The sequence below is a fragment of the Sphaerodactylus townsendi genome, linkage group LG01 (assembly GCF_021028975.2).
Source record: "Sphaerodactylus townsendi isolate TG3544 linkage group LG01, MPM_Stown_v2.3, whole genome shotgun sequence".
NCBI lineage: Eukaryota > Metazoa > Chordata > Lepidosauria > Squamata > Sphaerodactylidae > Sphaerodactylus > Sphaerodactylus townsendi.
The window spans coordinates 64,213,474-64,239,353 of NC_059425.1; the positions used below are offsets into that span (position 1 = coordinate 64,213,474).

Here is a 25,880-nt window from a genome sequence, read left to right on the forward strand (position 1 = left end):
TCACACATAAATATTGGTTGGGCATGTTCCTGAGTAGGACACACCTCCTTTTGGTTTTCGTTTGTTGGCTAGATTGCATAAATATTATGGTCTGGATGATGTAGGCTCATCTGTGAAGATGCCAGTGGGCTAATATCATGCGTAGAGGTAGGAAGTTGAGCTTAGTTCTTTCATGTATGTTTCAGGATTCAGTTTGTTGGCTGCAGGAACCTGCATTCTTCTTACCTTTAACTGACTCCAAATTGTACTTCTCAGTAAAAGAGATGGCCTCCACACCCAGACTTATTCCCAAACTCCTGCCTCTGATGATGGGAGTAGGTTGGTCCTTTCCAACAGGAGCTTAAAGGAGACCAGAGAACATCCACCTCACAAAACCATTACCAAGACTCCTTCTGCCACCGTGTATTATCAAAGCATGCAGCAACATTTATGTTTTCCTCTACTACCTTCAAGACTTCAATGCCTCTTTTCCTCTTGCACCCCAATGTCTGTCAATATAATGTGCCGAACAAGGCTCCACATTCCACACAGTAATCTGAACTGTGCACGCAGGAAAAGCTAGAGTAAGTAATGCACATTAAAAATCAGGTTGAATAATTTATGCAAGACACAAAAATCTGGGTCAAAAAGTTTTCTACATGTAAAGAAGTTTTTTGCCAATACAATATTTCCCTCAGGCCACAGAAACGTCAGTATTTAAGAAAAAGCCAAACAGTTCCATATAAGTGACTTTAATTCAGATTAAATATATTATTCCAAGTTATTTTGAAATTGCACTTGTTCTGTCCTAGTCCACAGTTTGAGGCAATATTTAAAAGTCTAGGAGGAGTCTGGGTATCCAAAGGTTGACAGTAAATGGCTGCTGTTTACAACAAACATATACTGCTCTCCAACACAATTTCTTTTTAAAGTCATAATTTTGTATGGAAAAAAACCCTAAGTTGAAATATGGAATTAGTACCTCTATTTTTTTAAATACAGGTTTTAAAAAGCACTCTAGTGCTTAATTCCATGGTTTATACAATATTATGTACATATGAAAACAAAATGTTAGAGCCAAATGGCTGGAGCAGCACTAACTAGACAAAAGTTTGTAACATAGTGCTAAATCAAACAAGATAGAAGAATTGAGTGTTGTTTAGGACAACCATCTCCATATGATTTGATAGGAAAAATGTATAATGTATGTACAAGTACTGAAACAGAACTCTAACCCCCAAAATTCCAGCAGACCCACTTATAATGGAACATATGCTTGCAGCTAATTCATGTAAATTTTACTGTAAAACAGAAGGGAAGAGGGGACTGCATTCCTCATGCATAACACAAGTTATTTCTGAAATACCAGAACTCCATCTTTCGTCTTGGAAATATGGGGTTGTATTCTAAGCACCACAAGTGAAGAATGGAATATTCCCATTGTCCTTTCCCACTGCAGCCTACTGTGTTCCCTCAAATGCAGCATGGGAGGGAGAGGAACATGGACGGTGGACCCTCAGAAACACTGTAAGGTTCTTGTAGTAGAATCTAGCTCATGGAATCATCCACTGTGCTGTTAGGGTGCAACCCACAGTTCCATGCAAAGGTTGTTCTGCCACTGAAAATACAGATTAGAACACCGCCTGCCTTTATCAGTACTAAACAAATACACAATTTTGCAGTTTTTCTCTAAACTGTTACACAAATTAGAATACTACTTGTATATCTGAATAATCATTTTACATTTCTTTTCCACATATAATTAGTTAGGATTAAAGGGCTCAGAATAAGTCCTCAAATGTAAGCTTGACAAACTAGAGTTGGTGTGTTTGTGGCAGTGATTTCCCAAATACTAATTTATACAACATTACAAACATTCTTTAATTATATAAATGCACAAAGTGCAAAGGTTTACCAAAAGTCCCAAAACAGACAATTCTCCCCCCCCCCGCCTCCCCCCCCAAAGCTTGTGCAGACAACTGGGTTCAGATTTGAAAAACATGAATTTCAGCAGGGACTCCTGCACATAGTTTCCCTTGTCCCCAATTGAATAGGAACAGCAGAGGGGCAGCTTTGATTCATTTTGGTGTGGCATGTACAGGACATTTCTAGAGACTAATTCAAACGTAACTTTAGTTGTGTACAAGTATGAAGCCATGATGCTGCACAAAATCTGGTTTCAGGATTAGAAGCAGTTGTGAGAGAAATAAAGAATGCTGACTTAGTCATCTGTGACCCCCAAGATTAAATCTTCCAATGTGAAAAACAAAACAAGATAACTCTCTGAAATACAGACTCTTGCTTTGCACTGGCTGCATGCCTCTAGCAAAGACAAGCCCACTCTTCTACATCTCATTCCGCAGCAGAAAGGCTCCAAAACTACTTCATGAATGAGAACAGACATGAGACTATTAATTTCTGAACTGCATCCACTAAAGTTTCAAGTTTAATGGTGTAAAAATCTGACATTCAAATACAGTTTTAAGAAACTTGCTTGCTACAGTGTAGATTGCATCCGATTCCCTCCCCTCAGCCCTGAAATAAGGCTGATACCCTCAAATTAACAGATTTTGTAAAACGTTCAACACATGTGGGTCAGGCAATGCCATCCTAACCACCATCAATGAACTATTGTATGTGTGTGTTCAAGTTGAAGGGGTTTTAAACAGGTCAACATATCTGCTTGCAAGACTTTCAGTCTTCAGTCTGACAAACAGTCACATCACTAGAAAGGACTGGGAAGATCTCGCAAACCCCCACTAAATCTGCATCAACGCTGACCTGCAGAAGAAAGACCAAGTCTCAGTGTTCACACACACAAAAACTGAGGAAAAAAAACCCAACACCCATACAGGTACATCAGACAGGATAACAAAGTCAAAAGGTCCAGTATGCTTGAAGGAAGCTTCAAATAACATGACATCTTCTGCACATCCCCAGACTGACAACTGCAACAAGATCTCTATCTAGTATAATACACTCTGTAGTAAACTGTTTTTGACCTCCATAGTGAGTAAGAGTTGTCAAATTTAAGAAGATAGACTCCTTTCCCTGGGTACTGATGGCTGCCAGCGTACACTTCTTCATGACAGTCTCGTCTGTACACAGGCACTATTTCATCTAGTTGAGCCTTGTTGGCACTCTTTTTGGCTTTTTCTTCACTGCTAGCGTTTTCTAAGAAGAATCAGAAACAGAGTATTAATTAAAAAAATGCAAGTTGTACTGATGCCCTACACCACAGAGCTCCATCAACTGATTATTTGTAGGCAGTATTGATTAATTTACCAGGGAACATGATAGCTCACAAGCAAGTTTCCTCATGACAAAACCAAAAACATGTAACCAAGCCTATGCTAGGAGTACATGGAAAAACTGCTGATTAATAAAGAGTTCATAACAATATGTGGAACAAGATAATTAGTTATAGCCTCAGTACATCAAGGTTTTGACAGAAGTAAAAGTTAACTCCTGTAAAAAGCTACTGCACTAAAATCAGTGAGAGAACAACACTCCTGTAGCACAAGCTTGGCCAACAGTGATAAAGAACAGAACAGTTACTGTTAATTCCATCATTTCACCATTTTAAATAGTTTTTTCCCCTCTGATCACTGTGTTCGTACCAATGATAAATGATTCTCTCTGAAAGTCACAGTTCTGAGCCTTCAGAGGGAGTTTAACCCTAAGATATACCCTATCTGTTAAATTTAGAAAACTGTGTAACTAGACATGGTGATCCATATTGCTGACTCCATCTACAGATTTGCTTTTGGCCAGTAGTGTGGTGTTTAATAGAGAACTGTAGTTGGAAGTTTCAAAAACCTCCTTAAAACGATATTCGAGCAAGTTTTTTGATGCTGATGGGTCTGGGGTTCCTCAATGACTTCACCACTCTCTAGAAATTCTGCCCTTATGCACTGATTTTTTCCCCCAAAGAACTGGTCTATTTGGCCAATTTGTAGCAGTGATCTCCTGAAATAAGTGGCTCTGCCATAGAAAAGGTTTCTGAAATCTTGCCCAAGGGAGTAGTCAAAGGATGGTCTCTATTTCAACATTTTACACAATTGAAATTAGAGAATAACAAAGAGCAGGCAGGCAAGAACCAAGCTCTAAACTGAAGCTAGGAAGAAGTCACCTCCAATAGTTTTAAGATTCACCTGTCTCCTTTCACCCCATGGTGCAAGGTCCAGCTTTATGCCTTTTTAAATTATGGTTTTAGTCAATAGGCATGCTATGAAAAGCATAAAGCAAGCACTAAGGTGCATGTATTTGGGTAATGGTCCCACAAAACAGAGGCCTTTTCCAGTCACTGAAGCAAAAGAAGGGTCTCCAAGTAGGTTATTAATACAAGGGGCTCAGAAAAAGGAGGATCTCTATAGTCTCAAGCAAGAATATGGCAGAAGAATGGCTATGCAGTTGAATGAGAGTAAAATCAGACAGTGAAATCTGAGAAACAGATAAAGGGACAGTACAGAAAGCCACATAATCCAGAGTATATATCCTAGAGTCAGAAGACAAGGGAGCATTCCAGCACTTAGTAGTTAAGTTTTCTAGGCTCCCCATCCACAACAGAGAGCTACAAAAATGTTGTGTTAGACTGATTTTCAATAATGCAATGGTGTGTCAGACTACAAATGCTGCAAGAACAATTCTGCTAAATCTTAATCTGCATCGATTTTGAAATTATCCCCATTTCATGGGGATTCAGAGGAGATACTAGCAGGAGAACCACCACTGACCAATCTCTGCTATTACAAGAGCTGCACAAGGTGAGTGACAGCAGTGGTCATGGGCTGGTATGTCTGGCTCCTGAAGACTTACAACAATAACTCTTTGCCCACAATGTACAGAACCACAAAGTTCCTCAGCTTCTCCTCACCAGCTCCTCTTCCCAGAACACCAAAACAAATTTTCAGAATTTCAACCCCCATCCCCACCCCCGAACTGCAAAACCTTGCAATGTTGTTGCATGGGCAACAAACTGATCCCTAATACCTCTGCTAAAAATATATATAAGAGATACCTTCATCCTCGTCCTCATCCTCACTGGATTCACTAACATGTACACTGACTGCTGTGTTAGGAGAATCTGTCCATTCAAAATATACCCCAAAACCAATGTCATAACTGTCTGTAGCAAACTCCCAGAAGAGATAAGAGCCTTCTTCATGAGTTGGTACACGAACGGTCACCACTTCTCCTCTGCCAACTGTGATCACGGAGTCTGCATCCTGGCGAATCTTCTCTTTGAAGTCTGCAATCTGGGGTCGTGTCCACATGGATGGTGCTGCTATAACAGGGACTGATTCTAAAAGGAGGGAATTTTTTTTAAAGATGTAAGATGACCTATATACAAACCTGGACATATAATTGTGCTGGAGTACTGCAGAGGCAAAGGATAATGCTGCCCCAAACAGGAGGAAATTCTACAAGGCCTCCCACCAAGCTATTCATATTAACCCTTACATATCATCATCTCAAGCCCTAAGCAACTATTTTCATCCCATCCACACTTCATAGTCTCCTACAGCAACATTCCACAAACTGGGGTCCAGGTGTTAGTATTCCACCTTGGTATAGTGGGGGGGTGCTGCTTCTCAGGTCTCCCTGCCCACGTACCAACCTAGAAAGGAATACTGGCATTGCAGAGAGGCTTTCTCTGGAAATCACCAGATTCACCGGTTCTCATGTTCACAGCCTGCCTGTTATGTCAGCATATTTTCATTTTCACAGCTTCACAGAAGAATGTGTTCCCAATATAAACAGTAGGTTTGCAGAATACAATACCCATTTCAGCCACAAGACAACTGCTGATGTCATGGCCTTGACTGATAATCTTAACCCAAAACCCCCCTCCTGTAACTAACTTATTTTTGACCACCTTACAATACTCCATTGTTTCTCAACAACATGCACCCAGACACCTCCCAAAGGCTGGTGTGACACCTCCCAGAGGTTGTCCAACACATCCCTTAAAGTTGTCCTGACACCCCCAGAGGTGGATCTTTACTATAAAGACCCCCCCCCCCCCTGCAGCCTTGTTCCAGCGCCACTGACATATTTCAGTCTCTGTTGCTGGGCCCAACGCGTTGCGCGCGCGCGCGCACACACACACACACCACCTTTAGAACCAGATGCTGGTCATTTGGCTCTGAATCCTGGATCTTCTTCAATTCCTGATCAGGTCGTATTGCCCATATATCCCATACTCTATTTCTATTCCAAAATCTATTTTCAAACCTATCTATGTCTCAGGAACTCTGTGTGTACATGTTTGCTGAACTGAATCAGATGCTTGTGAACCCCTTCTCCCTACAATAAAGATTTGTATCATATTCCTCTCTGTGGATTTTCTTCTGAGAGCTTATCTCTTTAATATGCTGGTATTAAAGATTCCTTACTCAAGCCTCTTGCAAATAATCAGTCTCCTCTAAGCTAATTTCCCCACATTACTAAGAAACTGTGTCTCCACCTTGGGTAACATAGGGGCCTTTTAACAATCCATAATGTACTACCATGTAGGCCTGAGCTAATACAGAAATAGGAATGAACCCTACCCCCAAGCCTTCATCACTTCCTTTTCAATCTGCCTGTAACAGGTTGATATTGATGAGTAAAATGTATACCCCCACAATCAGCAGGCCAGAGTGTGCCCTCTGTGGGCCAAAAGGGCACCAGTTGACAACTGATGCAGAAAGAATGCTAAACAAGGAGCCCCACCAAAATTCATGCACATAATTTAGCTTTACAGAAAAAGTTTTGCAGTTTGTCTTCCATGATCTTTGCTGATACCTTTTGGTCCATTCTCCAGCGCCTCTTCTAAAGCATCAGTTTCCACATCTTTTTCGGAGTTGTCTGTGTGTGCATTGGCCTGTCCATTCACAGACGGCACTTCTGTGGCAGCCAAGTTCACCTTTGAAATTGAGGCGGCTAAAGCCCCTGCTACAGCTGCAGCTTCCTGCTGTTTTTGTAAGGCTGCCTACAAATTAAAAAGCATAATGACAATAAGTAATTTGAATATGCATGTTAGCAGGCAGTTGTGGAACCAACTGACTGCCATAATAATTCTAAAAAGGACTGGATGCTTAGCAAAGCCAACATAGACACACCAGTGATAATACTTTCACTTAAAATGCATTCTCAGTCTTCAGAGAAAGTGGGGAACTAGTGGATGCATTAAGCGTTAAGAGGTTTTCAATATGAGGGCCTGATGCAATATTAGAAACACAAATTTCACCTCCACTGTTACTTGCAAAGTACACAGGTTGTCTCAGAAGGGAACCACTACTGTGCTTCCAAAAGCAGAATTATTAAGTCAGCTTGCCCAAAGGTTACTGTACCTGTTGCTGCGCAAGTTGGACTTGGTAAAGCTGTTGCATGTACTGTTGATAATGCTGTTCTTGGAGCTGACGAATGAGGATCTGCTGCTGCTCATAGTTGCCTGGATACTGCTGGGCTGCATACTGTTGGAACTGAACAGCAGTCTGGGAATTTAGTGCCGCCATAATTTGTTGTCTGGATTAGGAAGAAATTACCCTGATAAACACAACTCTGAATGCACTCAAAGTGTGAAGCCTCAAGCACAGCAGGTTGTTCATTTTAACACAACTTTTTTTTAGCAATAAATCATGGAATATTTAGGATTTATTTTTTAAATGTAACAGCTTGGAATATTTAGGATTCATGGAATATTTAGGATTTATTTTTTAAATGTAACAGCATAAGAAAAGGACCTAAATGAATACTTTATTTCTTGCTAGATATAGCATGGCAGCTAAGAAACTGGGCTATAAATGACAAAGTCCCTGGTTTAAACTTTGCTTTGGTTCTGACATCCTAGAGCAAACCACACACTCTATCAGCCTCCCATATGCAACACAGAGAAAATAATGCTTATCAAGACTTCAGGAATATGTTAAGGTTTACAACAAGATGATGCATGTGAGAACACTCTATAGCACTGCATAAATGTTCTATCATGTATTCATATTAGGCTCTTCAAAGCCATCATTGCCAGCAATAAATATCTTGCTATGAGAAGTTCTGGAAACCTACAATCTCTACTTACTGAAACAGTGGCTGTTTCCGCATGGCCACGCTGGGGGGTGCGTCCCCCGGGACCGTTCGCACGAACGGTCCCAGTAAAGGCAGGGAAGATGGCGCAGCACTGCGCCGTCGCCCGGTTGACGTACCTTCCCTGCGACATTCTGGCGCGTCGCCCAGGCCAGGGGAGACGCCCCCCTGCCCTGCGCAACAGCTCTGGAGTGGCAGGGCAGGGGGGGGGCGTGTCCCCAGGCCTGGGCAATGCACCGGAAGGTCACAGATCAGGTAAGTCGTCCGGAAAAGGGGGGGATGGCGCCTTCCAGATGCTGTTTCCAGAAAACCTCGCTCAAGGAGCGAGGTTTGGAAACAGCAGCTTCGCTCCACTGGGGGGGGAGTGAGGGTGGCGCGGCTGCGATGCAGCTGCGCCCCCCCATGCAAACAGCTCCCTAGGGACGGCATTTTTGCCGTCCCTGGGGTGCTGTTATTGGCCCGTGTGGAAAGGGCCAGAGTAAATAATGTGCAACCCAAAACTTAGTACTCCCCCAGATGCATCTTGCCTGGACATTTGGCATCCCTGTTCTATAACAAATACAATAGAACATAATATAAATTTCAAAACCTAGAAAGACTTGGCCTCTTTTTCAGCTTACAGCTTGATTGGACAGTTTCTTCAGGAGGGTCAAAAAATCTGTTCCCTCCCAATATAGAAACACCACTACATAAGACTGTTTGGAGCTTAAGGTCTAAGTGTCATCAGTATGCAGATGACACTCGAGGCTGTATTTCATTATCCAAGTCTCCAGGTGCATCTGCCAACCAATGGAAATATATGTTACCCACTTTGGAACAGTTACACTGGCTGTCAGCCAGTCTACTTCTAAGTCCGATTCATGATATTGGTTATGCTCTTTAAAGACCCTCACTCCCTAGGACCCACATATCTGAAGGACTGCCCCCTCCCATGTGTTCCCATGCACTAACTGCAGTCTTTACGGTGCCAAATGCCTGTTGTTCCCAAATTTAGATGGCATGTTTGGCTTCGACAATATCCTTAGCCTTTTTCACCAAGGCCTCCCCTCTGTGGAATGTTGTTTTTTTGAGGAGATGAGATGAACTGCCTCACTGGAGATCTTCTCAGGAAATGAAGTGAACCACCTCACTGGAGATCTTCAAAAGCTTGTATATTTGCCAGGGTATGAACAGCAGCATCTTTTTGAGGAGGGAGGAATATGTTCACAGTTTCTTATTCAAATTGGTTTTAATTGGTAACATTTTAACTTTTTTGCCACCTTCGGCTAAAATTAAAGTCAGGGTATAAATGCCCCATGAAATAAATGACACAAGATGTTAACAATATACTATCATCTGAACAACATCTGAGCAACATCTACACTGGCTTCAGGACTGTGGTTTGCCAGTGAAGAAGAACTGTGTGGATCTGCAAAGTACACTCAAATCTCTAAAAGTAGCAGTTCCTAAAATTTGCTTTAAAGATGCACAACACCTAATGGTGACTCCAACTCCCAAGTGAAACTAAAAATGAATCCCCTTATGCTATCACTGTCTGCAGGCACTAGTTCATGGGTACTGCTGACTCACAATCTAACATTCCAAAGGAAGCAAGTCCCATCATATTATTAGTTAGGTTGTCTTAATCACAACCATCCAAAGAAGAAATTAAAGAAGTATTTTACCGAAGACTTTATTTCTACACAGGGTGGATTTGATTTAAATCACTGCTCAGCAAAACTTGATTTAAATCATGGTTTTCTACAATGAGCCTCATTCTTGTGGTACAATCTTAATATTTACAACCAGATGGGGGTTTCATTTTTAGATTAGTCTTACAGTTATAGCAACAATTACTGATTTGGTTATACTACTAAAAATACACAGACTGTGAAATTATTATCTTCAGCTTCATTCAGGCCATCAGGGCTTCCAACTCTTTGTTACAGTGTTTGCATGTTGGATGCCTGCTTGACTTTCCCATAGGTAGGGGAACTTAATTAACAGAATCCCAAACGGGGTCTTTTTTGTGGTCTGCTGCCATTATAGATTTTCCCCTCAGGGGTGAAAATAATATGGTAAACCTCAGGTGATACACACAAAGATCCCGAGACTTGTATTCTGCTCAAAAGGTTCCACTTTTATTTCTACTGCTTGCCCCTTCCGCCACACATTTAGCTCCTTGTGCAGAACTATTCCACTCCAAACAATCTTCTATTCATGTAACTCCTTGAAACTTAGCATTTAAGAGGTAAGAGGTAGTGGAAATATGGGTTGTCTGAGATATAGGGATATGCTAAACTAATATGATGGGATGCGGAAATTGAAAGACTTGAATATTAGTAGATGGAGAGAAATGTCAACTGTTCTTGTACCACCAACTGAGAGAAAGTTGAGATAGTTGATTTTGAAATGCAATATTCTGAATGTGGGAGGCCTTATGTAAAGATGAAAATTTTCTAGTTAAAAGAATGCATAAATTGATATTAGCAATAAAAACAAAAAGGGTAAAGGAAAATATAGCAAGGGCAGAAGATTTAGTTACAGTTATTAAATTAGAAGAATGGGGTAAAATTTGGTGAAAGAATTTGAAATTTACATTCTGTATAAACTTAAAAGAGAACTTTTATAAGATGTTTTATCACTGGTATCTCTATTAGGCAAGATAAGCCAAAATGTATGCAAAGGTATCTGATCTTTGTTGGGAGATGTAAACAAGTACAAACAAGAAAAAGGATCCTTTACTTGTATGTGGTAGGGCTGTAAGAAGGTTAAACAATTTTGGTATGAAATTTATAAGCCGATGAAAAATATTTTGGGATATGATTTCAAATTTAGACAAGGGCTGTTTTTGTTAAAAATGTTAGACCCATTTATTAGCAAAAGGTATGAGAAATTGATAGTGTATATGATTTCAGTGGCTAGGATCTTATTAGTGAAGAACTAGAAATCTGTGGAAATCCCTTCAAAAGAAAGCTGGATAAATAAACTGACTGAATATGCAGAAATAGACAAACTGTCTATGGTAATAAAATACAAAAAATAGGGAAAATTCTTAGATGAAACTGCCAGTGAATTATATTAAAAGCAGAAAAGATCTTCAATATCTGTCAATAAGTCTCCATCACTAAAAGAAGAAACAGAGTTTTGTTTGTTAGAAGTGATTCACAGAACAGGTAATTAGTATTAAAGAGAGATATTAGAGAGAATTTAATAATTATCTAAATTTGAACACAGATGTAAAGGAACTATAAATGAAAGGCTTATGGGAAGTTTGTTTTTTGTAAGGAGGTTTTTCTCAAAAACTTTAGTGGGCAAAATATCAGGGAATGCAATCTGTATAGATTTCTATTTTTTATTTTGTATGTATGGATTATCCAAGGTCCGGGCCCTGCGGGACCTTGGGGAATTCCGCAGGGCCTGTAAGACTGAGTTGTTCCACCGGGCCTTTGGAGAGACCAGCCGCTGAGGGTGCCCCAGCCCCCTCCCCTCTGCTCCATATGGGTCCCTAACATCATCGGGACCCACTATCTTTTCTTGGGAGGGTTAAGTAAGGGTTTCGTGGGATGCTGTGTTAGGACATAACTGCTGTTTTAAATTATATTTATGATTTTATATATGATGTTTTATATTGTACACTGCCCTGAGCCCTTCTAATACACTGCCCTGATACAGATTGTTTGTTTAAATTAAAAAGGAGGTAAAGGGTTGTTTCTGTGTACATAGATTAGCAAAGGAAAAATGTGGTTAAAGTTCTTTTTTCTCTGTATATCTATTTTATAACATTTTTAGTGTGAAGAAGAGGCATGTTATTGCTGCAGAACCAAATTCAGTTTTGAGAGCTGTAAAATCAAGCAACTGTGATATTTTCTAGATGGAAAAACTGCCCCAAATAATATTACAGAATAGAAGAAAATGACATTGTGAATGAATTAATTGAATTTGTTTACTAAAAAAGATAAACATTGCATACAGGCTCATGCTACATAAAAATTAATCCTTATTTTATGACAAATAACCTTTGGACTATAATGGATCTTATATAGAAAACTATTTAAACTATATTTAGGTAGATTTTTCCTCAAAAAGTATTTTATTTTAACAAATCCAATCTAATTTTTTTTAAATCATTGATTTTTATCCACCCTGTTTCTACACTATGATTAAACCATGAGTCGATGCTGAATATACTTGAGATACTTGATGCTGAATATATTTGAGATACTTGATGCTGAATATACTTGAGACACTTCACATTTTTATAGTACATACTGTGCATTTAATATAAGAGGAACTCTGAGAAATACTATTTTACTTGTGAAGCTAGCAGCAAAGCTACAGCACTCTTATATGAAAACTGGTACATATGCAGACAGATGCAATTTTTCTGTGCTTTAGAGAAGGAGGATGTTGCAAGTTTCATTGGATAGCATCTTTGATCTAGTCACTGGCTTTCTGATCAGTTGCTTGTTTAGATAGTCAAGTAAATCTAGGATAAATGCTTTGGAAAGCTCCATTGCAGTGAACAGACAACAGAGGTAAGACTGAGGAAAACCTCAAAACAAATGCTCACCGTGTGACCTTGGGCAGGTCACCATTTCATCAGCTGTAGCATAACCCACCTTGGTATAATGTGAATACAGCACCATAAGCTTCTGCTGAGGGACACAAATGTCATATTTTAAAAGAACTTTGTCATGTACTACTGCTTGCTTACTTCTGCTGCTCCATCCGGAACCTCTCTTCTTCTATCCGCCTCCTTTCCTCTTCCTCCCGTCTCAGCCTTTCTTCTTCCTCTCGCCTACGTTTCTCTTCTTCCTTTTGTAAACGCTCTCGTTCTTCTTCTTCGCGTCGCCTACGCTCCTCATCTTCCCTCCTGTAAATGTCATAGTTACCATTAGAACGCTTCTACAATCTGAGCCTGTGTTATCCCTGACCTTTTGCAACTTGAACAGAAGGCTCAAAGCATGCATGATGGCTCACTGTTTGGAGTTCTCAGAAGCTCTGAACAATAATGATAACACAAGAGGTGGACCAATTAAGTGATTGCGAACTGACAAAAAGGGAGCTGAAGTAGGTTTAAAAGAGAGCTCTTCTAGGATTCAGCAGTGGTAGCTGCTCCAAATTACTGCTATAAATACAGAACTATTTCAAAATTTGCAACAAAACAAAATTTGTCTCAAATAACTGGTTGTGGTGGGTTTTCCAAGCTGTGTGGCCATGGTATGGTGGATCCTGTTCCTAACATTTCACCTGCATCTGTGACTGGCATCTTCAGAAGTGGGCTATAAATATATATAAATATATAAATATATAAATATATAAATATATATGTTTCAGTGGGCTATAAATTGTCATGTCCCCAGGTGGAGCACCAATCAGTAAGAGTTTGGGTGGAACCTGGGGACATGACAATTTATACACCCCACTAAAACATTCCCTTCTCACTGGATACATTGTGTAACAGACTTCCCATTGTGATAAACCTCTGAAGATGCCAGCCACAGATGCAGGCAAAACATTAGGAACAAGATCCACCAGACCATGGCCACACAGCCTGGAAAACCCACTACAACCAGTTGAATCCGGCCGTGAAAGCCTTCGGCAATACATGGTCTCAAAGAGGTTTCCAGTGTTGCACTAAAAATCAGACAATTCCAGGAAAATTCTGGTATATCTACTTAGGCTGTTCTAACCTCCTATTTAAAAGGAGTTTTCCTCTGCACAATTTGGAATATTAAGTGAAAAGTACCTTAGCAGTGTTTACAGAAACAAGACTGGCAGCTTCCAGAAAAGAATTACATACAATACAGGATACAAAGCCTGATCTTTCAACAGCCACTGGAACCTATGCCAATATGCTTCTGCATAAACTGCAGTAGATTAACAGAAGCACTGAATAAAATGTATGCCAACTACCCAACAGTAACTAAGGGGGTAACATATTTTGTCATTTACTAAAGCATTATCAATAATCTGCATAATTTTGTAATGTACCAAGTAAACATTTCAAGAGAAACCTTTGTCTGTGTACAAAAGTCAGTGCTGGTAAAAAAATCAACAGATTAATATTGGGACAGCTAATTTAAAAAGCAAACTCCTAGGACTACTTTGTTATACGTAAAAGTTTGGAATGATACCAAAAGCACAGCTTAACACAAGAACTCTCATGCAATATTCTAGAAGCTCAGGTAGTTACCTCTTCTTTTCTTGCTCTTCTTTTTCAATTTTATGAGAGGTAACATATGTTGAGAAGAGATGACAGCACCTATTTAGGAGCTTTACAAACTCTGTCATGGCATCCTGTTTCGTCATGTTTCCAAGTCCAGCCCATTCTTTCCTGCCAGAAGAAAGGAATGTAAAGGAATAACATTTTGTTGAGGAAAATGCACATAGGGAGATATATGAAAGCTGTTGTCACAGCAAGTTAAGAGATAAAATAAGAGCTTTTCCTGTCACCTGACTGAGGCTAGAATTTCAAAGGCAAAATACCTCTCCCCTAAGTCTTTTGGCTGGATATCTAGGTTGAAGGTTGAACACCTTTCCTTAGACCAGCCATTTTAAATGGGATTGCATATCTCTTTGACACAGGTTCAGAATCCAAGTGTGCACCTAAATGCTAAGGTCCTAGGGGTAGCCAGGAGTATGACTGGTAGGTGCTGATTCCAGGTGCTGATTCAGACTTCAACAGTCCAAGAGCACCTTAAGGACCTTATACAAGATGAACATCCGTGACTATTTTGAGGCTCTATTCCATGTGCCCCAGTGTCTGAGGTTTGGTGAATGGCAAAACCGAACAGTGCCCTCCTGACAGAGAGTCTATGTGACTTCTTAATTAATACCACTCAGGAAACATGATTGACTATAAAGATTTTAAACCACTATTTTAACCACGATGAAGAATGCTCAAGACAAAATGAACACGCTGAAGGGCCCTCTGCAAAAGAGGGTCCTACATACGTAGTACTAAGTAGAGTGTACCATAAGAAGCCTGTGACAGGATGCCCTATGAATGCCCATGTGACCAGCAATAATGCTGCAGAAATAATACACACATTTCACAGGAGAACGACCCCTCACTGGATGACTTCTGAAAAACATACTGGATTCTACCTAAAAAATCTAATTTTTTCTTACCTCTGTATTATATTAGGACACAATAGCAGATTTGATTAGAAGAAAAAGTCTTCAACAAAATTTGACTCCTGTAGAACTCCAGAAATTCTGCTTTGGAGTATGTTCTGCTTAAGAACTATCACTACACTTATGATACAATACAGCCAATAAAGTAGACACTGGTTGGGCCTGACCAAGGAAATTTTTTTAGAAATCTATTAAATGGGTAGCTGATCTAAAACGGAAAGCTTCATACCTTCTGTCATTCCCCAGCACATCAAAGAATCCAACTTCGGGACAAGTATCCGGATTGTAAGGCCCCAGCAGAACCTGCTTGTGCAGTGCTACAAGTCTGAGTTTTTCTTCATATGTTGGGTGGAATGCTTTGCCATCTTTTTCTAAAGAAGATAAATAATATTATTTATTTAAAGAGAGACAGACATGATTAAAGTCACTACCCTTTATTATTCAACTAGAGGAGCCTTTCAATTCTTTTAACAAGCCAACAAGTTCCTGAAGATTTACAGAACTCTTTAACATCTTCTGAATAGGTACAGTGTTATTACTGCAAAACTTCTCTTATTCTGGTCCCACCCGCCAGATCATGACACTTTTTTCAGTGTTGAGAGTAAGAGCAGCCCTCACTCAGCGGGAAGGTCAAGGGGAGAATGATGGATTTGTCAAATAAAATTGGAAACCCAAGCCTATGTGCTACTTTAATTTCCATGCTTGTTCCCCCACTTCCCAGAAATCAAATCTCAAAGCTGTCGTTCATTGGTGGCAGCCAAGTCAGATACTAGCATCTCCTCTTAAGGAACCGCTTATCCCACTTTTGATGCTGTTTTTGAGCCAACATGCTGCAGAAAGTTTCAGAGTGTACTACCAATTTTAAAAGGAATCTGTTGTTCATGCTATCCCTCAACCCAGAACCACTGCAGTCCAAAGCAACCTGTACTAAATTGTCACAAGAATGAAGACTAGGTCAGTGGCTCTCAAGTTTTAGCAACCTGATCCCTTTTTAATTTTTGTTAAATAAACATTTGTTCAATGCAATAAACAGACATATATAATAAAAAGTCTATACATGACAGGTACAAGACAAGTATGCACATCCAAAAAAACCTCAAAACCCTTTGAAAGTAAGAACTCTCTAACATTTTCCTGTAAGTTCCATTCTCTGCACAACCTGCAACAACCACGAGTCTAACCTGGAGATACTCTTTGATTTTTGTAACTTTTTGGACAGCTGTGCACTTCCCTTCCCACTGCAGGCACACACATCAAATGCTACAGAGCTCCCTTTCAAAAGGCACCTGATAAGTTGCAGACATCCCAAGCTTCTGTCCTCAAAAAAATACAGTAAGGTCCTTGTCAGTTTAACCAAACTGCTTGTCCATAGTGATCAATAAAGTTAGGTCTCAGCAGGTAGCTGAGTCTATAGGGCCCCAACACAAAAACCATGAGCTATGTTCTAATGAACCTCACTCTTAACTGAAAGGAGCTTTGTGCTGGAAACAGAAGGCAGCTTCCTTATTGATTAGGAACTTCTAGATCAGGGATTTGCAACCTGCAACTCTCCAGATGTTCATGAACTACAATTGGCCATGGTGGCAGGGGCTGATGGGAATTGTAGTCCACGAACATCTGGAGAGCCGCAGGTTGCAGACCCCTGTTCTAGATAGAAGATAGGTGAGTAGGTTCAGAAAGAGGTCTAGAAAAACTTTCAGGGTTGCTAATTAAGATAGAAAAAGGCCAGTGTCATATAAAATCTGAAGCTATGGCAGGTAAGTGAAAACCATTAGTGGCTACTATTGTCTATGAAATAGAATGGTACTTTTCTCTCACCATACTGAAATCCTTTGCATGAGAGTGTAAAAAAATAGTTCCTTTTTATACCAGAAACTACTATTACAACCACAATGGGACTGTACCTTTCATAATAGTGTTGAGCAAATTAAAGGTCCTGGAGCTAAGCTATTTGTTCTCAGAAACCAATCAGCATGTTTTCTGACTAATACTTTGAGCTTGTCATGAATCTAGATAACTGCAGATTGCAGCAACTCTATAACCAGTCATTCAAAAGAAAGGGAAGAAAATTTTGTTCTCCCCCACTGAGGTACAGAGTCCTTACCCCTGTTCCTATAAAACTCATAGAGATCTGTTTTCATATTACCCAAATAACATAACTATATAAGAAGATGCAAGCAGAATCAGGTCAAAGGCCCCATCTAATTCAGCATTCTGCTCACCCAGGGGTAAGGAGGTACAGTCCTAATGTGGTTGTAATAGTAGTTTCTAGTATAAAAAGGAACTATTTTTTACACTCTCATGCATGGATTTAAGAAGATGGTACTAGATGGAGTAAACAGACAAAAACAGAGTTCTCCCTCAATCCTTACAAAGAATTAGCATACCTCTGGACTCCCATTGTATATGGAACCTAGGCTGAGAAATGCAATTATTTCCATTGTATATGGAACCTAGGCTGAGAAATGCAGTTACTGCCCTACACAAAACAGCTGAGATATCCGAGCCTTAGCCCTACGAATGCTCACTAGGAATTATGCACCACCGAATTCAGATACACCAATTTTTAAACAAGCATGCAGAAGACAGGGCTGCAGCTTTATGCATGCTTGCTGGCAGATCTAATTGATTTCGGTGACCCCTGAATTAGAACAAATGTGTAGGGCTGGGCTTCAAGAATATTCAGCATGAGGAGTTTCCAGAAGGTCCTATCTGGATAATTAATTCTCATCTGCCTTTTATAAAATTCCTTAATAAGATTGGAAAAGAACTGTTGCTGTGAGGGAGGGAGATTCATGCTCCACACCCAGGCCTAGATATAAAATTATTACTCCTAGAGCTCAGTTTGTTAAAAAATTCTTTATAAAGATATTTTTCTCTACCCTCTGTATGACTTCATGCACAAGAAATCCTAATTCTGACTATCAAGCCAAGTATGCATAAAATTACATATTTCTTCCTTTGTTATTTTATTGCACCCTTTAGAAAACAATTTAAATAAAGCTGGAAAATGTTAGTGAAGCAAATGTGTAAGTGGTTTCTATTTTCAATTATTAAGCAGTAGTTTAATGAATTATTCACAAATATGAGTGCAAAAAAATGGAGGTGAAAATGGGCAGGAATGAAAAAGCTTCATTAAAAGCCACACAACATGATCCAGATCAAAACTCTTAACTCTGCTCTTGTGATTCAGGACACGACCAAACATAATGACATTTACAGAGCACCAGAAAACTAAGACCTTTTTAAACCAGTTTCAACATCGTTTCCAGGTACTGACATTTGTGATCTCTATGGGAGATCTCAACCAGGAAACAGTAGCTTGTCTGGCCCAACTGAAAGGAAATTAACCTGCCAGTTTCCACAAACATATCAATGAGGCTAAGAGAGTTCCAGTACATATAGTGAGGTCTCAAAAAGTATCAGAACACCATGAGCTGATGTTTACCAAAAAGAAGCTTTCTCACACATGGAGAAAGAACACAAGTGAATATGAATGCCCTATTTCTTTCACTGTTTACTGTACATTACAACAACAGACACATCATGTGAAAACTTTGAGGCTCTAATGTGTTTGGCTTGCTCAAACTACCCAAGTGGTCATAAATACTGGCCACAGGAGGAGCAACATGGGAAGGAGGAAAGTTTTGGAGATGTCTGTATGCCATTACAATAAACTAAAGATCAACACAAACAAACCATATTATGTGAACTACATGGAGTGAAAGTAGCTCCAGTATGGTTTCTAACTGAGCAGCTTAGGAAAGTGAAGTTAATAAAAACACTTTAAGTATGTAGATGCACAAACTATTTAACTTTCCTCTGCATTAAAGTAGATGAATGCCAGAAAGAAAAGGAAGGGGCAGCAGAAGTATGGGATGGTTTTAAATAGAATACTCTATGATCAAGGGCGGTGGAAGGCAAAGCAACAGGCAAGATAGGGAGTGGAGAACTGAACTCTGCAGATGGGGAGAGAGGATACAGAACACAGGGTGGAAAACCACGGAAGTGATAGATGAAACACAGTGGAAGTGTCCTGCACTACTTAGCCATGCAAGTGACTTGACACATGGTTCTATGATTCAGTAGTTTCAGCATCCATGCAATACTCACAGAAATCCTCACAATTTAGCACCCCCATCATACTGTCTGGAAGAGCCAAGTTGTTCAGTTTCAAAGTGTGTAAATCAAAGGCAGAGATGCAAGGAATGGATGACATGAGCCTTCAGAACACTTAAGGGCTCTACTTTACGAAGTCAAGACTTCAAGTTCAAGAACTGACACATGCCATACTTTTTAAAAAAAATAGGGAAACTGATTTGTCTCCTGACCTGCTGCCCAAAAACTGTACTCTAGAAGGCACTGGGGAAAAGCCTGCTTCTCCCAACGAAAGACCACCATATTTCAGAGTGACAGCTCTGAATATAACAGCTGCCCCCAAACTGCAACTGATAATTTGTCAGTCCTTGTCTTCAGAGCCCATGTTGTACTTCAGAATGTAGTGTTTGTGTGTGTAAAGTGCTGGATGGAGACCCAGCAAGGGGCTTTCAGAACAAGTAAGAAGTAGAGGTGGTGTGCTATTGTCTTAATGCCATGTTTAATACAGACCAAAATCATCTCACAATTAACAGTGATTTTTCAAAACACGCTGCCTTTCAGATATCTGACAGCTCACATAAACTGACATTGGTCTACTCTATCTCAGGGTAAAGAACAAGAATAAAATGAATTTTTGACAAAATACAGTGACATCAACTCAGATTCACAGTTGATAGATTTTCAGACATTCTTACAACTATTTTCAGACACTGTTACAATATATCAACCCAGTGAACTGAAATACCAGAAAGGATATTGATACTCAGGAGAGTACCAGGAAGACTGTGACAAAATATTGCTTGTCATCATGTAAAACAATCTCAAAAGATCTATATCCTATCCCAGTCTGGACAAGGATACTACTCTTTCATAGGCCTTGGGTAGTTGGCCTGTCCTTGATTACAAATGCCTTCCAATCTAAAAGGGCTATCAACCAGCATCAATAAATACCATGACATATAATGAAATTTAAGAAATCAGACTTGTCGAACACCCAAATACTAACTCTGTTCTATATCTATTCAGGCAACATTTCTATACCCAATAATATACATCATACCAACAGGGGCTTGTTTACACCCTCCAATATCATGTATGACATCTGTTGAAAAAACCTTTCTGTGGTTTCCATAACAGGTCACTTTCAACCCAACAGAACCAAGGGACTCAACTCAGAAAAAATATATAGCAACATTCAGAAACCAAGGGGACTAATCTCTCAAGATACATAGCTGTTAACCAGAAACCACACTAACAAAAAAAATGTTTCAAAAGAAGATCCAGGTTTGAAACTGCTGAAATAGGGCTAAATGAAAAATGGAACTCTATATGATCCAGTCTCAGCTGGAATTGTGATTATCTTCTCTGCCACAAGTAGCAATATTGGCTTACTGGCTAAATCAGGGGTCTGCAACCTGCGGCTCTCCAGATGTTCATGGACTACAATTCCCATCAGACCTGCCTGCTGGCAGGGGCTGATGGGAATTGTAGTCCATGAACATCTGGAGAGCCGCAGATTGCAGACCCCTGGGCTAAACCAATCACCAATTACTACTGACAGACCATGTTGTTCTTCTTCATAAACTTGGGCCTCTATAATTTGTTAAATCAATATACACCCCTCTAACATCACACATAAAAAGCAAAATATCACATTGCAGATGCAATGTACTAACCAAAATCAAGTTGTGTTTGCCTGCCTAGAAGACAGTTTCCAACTGATGCATACAAACCAGTCTGGACAGCTAGTCTTCAAATTAATATCACTTTTTAAAAATTAGATTAGCTGCACATTTGGCAGTATGGAGATAAGAGTCTATCTTTTCAACAGGGTTGTGTTTTTTTGAAAATGTGGAAAATTCATGAGCGATAGACCTCATCAAGCAGCTTAATCTTTAGAAGATTATTCAGAGGATGGCTTGAACTTCTCAAGAGTAAGTACTTCATAAAAACAAAGTTTCAGAACTTTCAGGAAACTGCAAACATGTATTCAGAATTTTCTCTGTTAACATATTAAGGGGGAATTTCTAAAAGATTTCAGCCACTTATTCAACTAGTTCAACAAAACAAATCAAAGAACAGCATGTAGTAGTAATTATTTAAGCAGCACGATGGCTTTAGCAACATGAGATTCTGAATAATTTCTCAGTCAAGCAAAAATACAATAAAGGGAAAGTTGGACTGTACCAAGTTCTCAACTGGACATTACAGCACAACCATAATTTTATTTCCTTTCAGTCTAATTGAGAACCTTTTTCTTAAACTCATCACAAAACACAACTTTCAAAATGGAAACTACAAGACGAAATCCTCAAAATGTGAACAAGCCTTCCAAAAGGCCCATAAATAAAGCAAGGCTCAGGTTTCTTTTCAAAAGAAAGATGCCTGAGGGAGAAAAAAGAAAGAGGCAGGATCTATTGAAAGGAAATTCTTCACTGAAAATAGATGAAGGAAATATGATAAGGGGCAATGAGACACTTAAGGACTTGCCCATAAGGTAAGTAGCAAATGGCATCCTGTGCCATTCAGGAGAGCAGGTTTCTAAGTTACAACATGTTGTATCTTGTTTGAACTTCCTCAGTGTTATCTCCCATAAAATCTTATAGACTTTATCATCACAAAAACCTAACAAATGTTTTTATTTTTTTTAATTGTGCTGCCCAGTCACAGCTGACATATGATGACCCCACAGGGTTTTCAAGGTAAGAGGTGAGTTGCCTTTGCCTGCCTTCATGTTACAACCCTGGTATTGCTTAGAGGCTGCCCATCCAAATGCTAACCAGGGCCAACCCTGCTTAGCTCTTGAGATCTGATGAAATCAGGCCAGCCTGGGGCCATCCAGGTTAAGGCATAGCCTATTACAGTGATGGCAAACCTTTTCAAAACCGAGTGCCCAAATTGTAACCCAAACCCCACTTATTTATTGCAAAGTGCCAACACAGCAATTTAACCTGAATACTGAGGTTTTAGTTTAGAAAAAACAGTTGGCTCCGAGGCGTGCGTTACTTGGGAGTAAGCTTGGTGGTAGTCGGTGGCTTTGCTTTGAAGCAATCGTGCAACTTTCCAACGGTTGAATCACGACCCTAGGAGGGTTTACTCAGAAGAAAAACCCATTGCCTTGGCTTACCAAGCTTACTCTCAAGTAAAGGATCGTTCTTTAGTTCTTCGCATGAAAATTAGTGGGGTTTAACAGCACTTAACAGGGTTATCTAAACTGCTTCCCAAAAACTAGGTCTTAGGTTTAACACTAATAAGCGAGCCCAGCGGCCCAGGCCAGCCTAGATGTGGGGGGGGGGGGGACTCTGTGCTTGCCCACAGAGAGGGCTCTGAGTGCCACCTCTGGCACCCGTGCCATAGGTTCGCCACCACTGGTCTATTATAATCCAGAGAGAAGTGAGGCATAGTGGTTAAGAGCAGGTGCATTCTAATCTGGAGGAACCGGGTTTGAGTCCCCACTCTGCCGCTTGGGCTGTGGAGGCTTCTCTGGGGAATTCAGATTAGGCTGTGCGCTCCCATACACGCCAGCTGGGTGACCTTGGGCTAGTCACAGCTTTTCGGAACTCTCTCAGCCCCACCCACCTCACAGGGTGTTTGTTGTGGGGGGGAAGGGCAAGGAGATTGTAAGCCCCTTTGAGTCTCCTACAGGAGAGAAAGAGGGGATATAAATCCAAACTCTTCTTCAAAGAGGCTTGCAAAAGCATTATAGTGTCCATACCTTGCCCCAAAAGGGAAATGCTGTCCACCAGGTTCAGTTCATGATACTGGCAGTCACATACAAAAACCTTAATGGCCTTGTACTCTCATACTTGCAGGGCCACCTTTCCCACTATGCTCTGCCACAATAGGTATACAGCTTATATAAGCTTTCAGTATAAATACAGGTGAACTATAAAATAAATAAGTACTATACATGAGTTTCTTTTCCTCCCTTCCCATGCAGATCAATGTCAAATTAATTCTGGTCATCCTAAGGATCATTATCTGGGTTACTTTTTAGAAGTGCAGAAGTCCAGTTTTGCAAACCATGCATCTGTGATGATAACCACCACTAGTGTGCATACTGCAATACAATATCTAACTAACTGTAAGGGAACAGCTAGAAAACACTGATACTGAATAAGTGGATCCTATGCCTGCAAAATGTAACATGAGAAGTATTACTAAGAATGGGTCCACAAAACACACAACAAATAAGAGACAGGAGGACGGTTTTGGTGTTCTTCAATGCTGGAAATCTCAAAAAGAGAAAGGCACCTCAGTGATAACTGATTTTGTAATGGAAGAGGAAGGGGAAGGATACGATGATCGCTGGTTCAGTAAGTGCACTCCTTTCCCATGAAAAACAGGATACAAGAAACGTGCTTTAGTTTATATTCCTGCTACAGAGGTCAATATATGCAGTGTGTGCATGTGAAGGAAGTTACTTATTAAAAACTGTTTAATTCAGATAACACCTCCTGAGCAAATGTGCAGTAAGTAGTGCTTTTATTAACAGAATTGTAGCCCCTTTCCTCCTCTCCCCAAACAGAAAGATGTTTTTGTTCTGCATAAAAATACTGAGTGCTTTCGCATGAAGTAACTGCAATGCTTCCATTAGTGACTTAAAAACAGCTACATTAAGCACACAATCAATAAGCAAGTGATCTACTATGAAGATCATGTGACTAATTCATGACTGTATTGTATCCACTGCAACTATCTGTGGTTTCCTCTAATTTAGGGGCATATCTAATCCCAGAACACTTGCAGAGACCTCAGGAAAAAAAATAGATGCCCTTACCACAGGCCATTTCGAACACAGAAACAACAATATGAACTAGGAGATGAACTAGGCCAACTCAATTATATTCATTCTACACATCCAGATCATAGTAGCGGCATTCCCAAAAGCTATCTCTTAATATGCACACACACAATCTGTGCACTTCATTTTAAAAAATTCAACCTCATTCAATGCCTCATTCTCTTACTCGGTGCCACCAGATGCAAAATGTTCCTTTTTCAACCTTTCCACCATTTCCGAAACGCCTTCACAACAGCCCTTTGAGGGAGGGAGGTGGCCGACTCGAATTTTCTAGGCACAGTTTTAGGAGCAGCCAAATAGAAATGCCACAACGAGGAGTTCTAGAAATCCCCTGGAGAAGGTTTCAAGAACAGGTCCCGTCAAGCCTCCTATCCAGCTCTTGAAGGGGGTGGCCAGGAGGGGAGCCCCAAAAGTGACGGAGAGGGGGAAAGGGGGCGCCTGCCCGGTCACCTTTGAAGAAGCGCAGCGCGAGGCCGTACAGCTCCTCCAGGCCGAAGCCCCAGCGGCGCTCCAGGCTCTGCGCCCCCTCGCCGCTGTCCCCGCCACCATCACCGTCGTCGTCGTCGGCCTCCTGCCCAGGCGGAGCCACAGCCACAGCCCGACTGACGCGACCCAAGCCGGCAGGGAGCGGTCTAAGGTCCGGCTGGCCGGGCCGGGCGTCCTCCGAGTCCGGGCTGAGGGTCAGGCCGTCAATGGAGACCTCCAGCCGCTCCGAGCTCAGCGCCGCCGCGGCCGCCATCCCCTGCCTCGCCCCCTGCTGCTGCTGCTGCTGCGACTCCTCCTCGGCTGCGCGGCCACGTCTCGACTTCCTGCTCCCTCCTCGCGACCCGGATCTTCCGGCTCGGAACGACCTGGCAAGGCTGGCGGGTGGGAAGGAGGAAAGGCGTCTCGTGCGGCCTCGCCTGCCTCCCCTTCTCGCGCGCCTTTCCTCCGTTCCTCGTAGTGAAAGGGTACACTAGGCATACCAATGAGCTAATTTGCATGTCTTGTTAATATTAATGAGGTGGATCGATTAATTTGCGTGCTTGTGTGGGAAGGAATCCCCGTCACTTTCTTTTGAGCGGAGATGCGTAAAGCCCCGGCCACGAGACGCAGATTGCCGCCTTTCTCTCGAGGCAGAGGTTCCGCCAGGGTCACAGGTGCGCAGCAAAGGCGAAGTGCAGTACAGGTCTTCGCTACCGCGGGAAACTATACCTGTTGAATGATCGCGCCGCCTGTGAAGGCATAGGAGCCCTGTCAGATAAGAAGGTGGCAGTCTAGACTAGGCTCCACTTCCCTTGCGAGTCAGCCCGAAATGTTATCTTCAGGCATTCACCTAACATTTATTCCAGCACAAATTTTCATCGGTCAGATAACAGAAGTCATAGAGTTGGAAGAGACCCCGAGGGCCATCAAGTCCAACCCCTTACAATGCAGGAACACAATCAAAGCACTCCTGGCAGATGGCCATCCAGCCTCTCTTTAAAAACCTCCAAAGGAGACTCCACCACACTCTGAGGTAGTGTATTCCACTGTCAAACAGCCCTTCCTGTCAGGAAGTTTTTCCTGATGTTTTGGTGGAATCTCTTTTTCTTCACTTTGAGCCCATTACTCCTGGTCCTAGTCTCTAGAGCAGCTGAAAACAAGCTTGTTCCCTCACCAACATGACATCCCTTCAAATATCTAAACATGGCTATCAAGTCACCTCTTAACCTTCTCTTCACCAAACTAAACATACCCAGCTCCCAAAGTATCTCCTGTAGGGCATGGATTCCTGACCGTTTACCATTTTGGTTGCCCTCCCCTGGCCCCATTCCAGCTTGTCAAT

General features: G+C 41.0%; 1 protein-coding gene across 1 annotated transcript; it reads right to left on the minus strand.

The window, feature by feature from the left end:
- Positions 1–715: 715 nt before the first annotated feature.
- Positions 716–24,902, minus strand: ACBD3 (acyl-CoA binding domain containing 3). The gene is made up of 8 exons (XM_048507126.1): positions 24,524–24,902; positions 15,401–15,542; positions 14,228–14,368; positions 12,746–12,904; positions 7,317–7,491; positions 6,769–6,955; positions 5,000–5,284; positions 716–3,153 (listed from the first exon to the last, which is right to left on the minus strand). Exons 1-8 carry the CDS (start codon positions 24,810–24,812, stop codon positions 2,942–2,944), a joined length of 1,590 nt encoding a protein of 529 aa, XP_048363083.1. The 5' UTR covers positions 24,813–24,902; the 3' UTR covers positions 716–2,941.
- Between the last annotated feature and the right edge of the window lie 978 nt (positions 24,903–25,880).

Coding starts and splice junctions, on each gene's coding strand:
- ACBD3 (XM_048507126.1), bottom strand. CDS start 24,812: ATGGCGGCCGCGGCGGCGCTGAGCTCGGAGCGGCTGGAGGTCTCCATT. Junction 12,905..14,227: donor GAAGAGCAAGAAAAGAAGAG/GTAACTACCTGA, acceptor TGACATTTACAG/GAGGGAAGATGAGGAGCGTA. Junction 7,492..12,745: donor TTCCGGATGGAGCAGCAGAA/GTAAGCAAGCAG, acceptor TTCCTAATCCAG/ACAACAAATTATGGCGGCAC.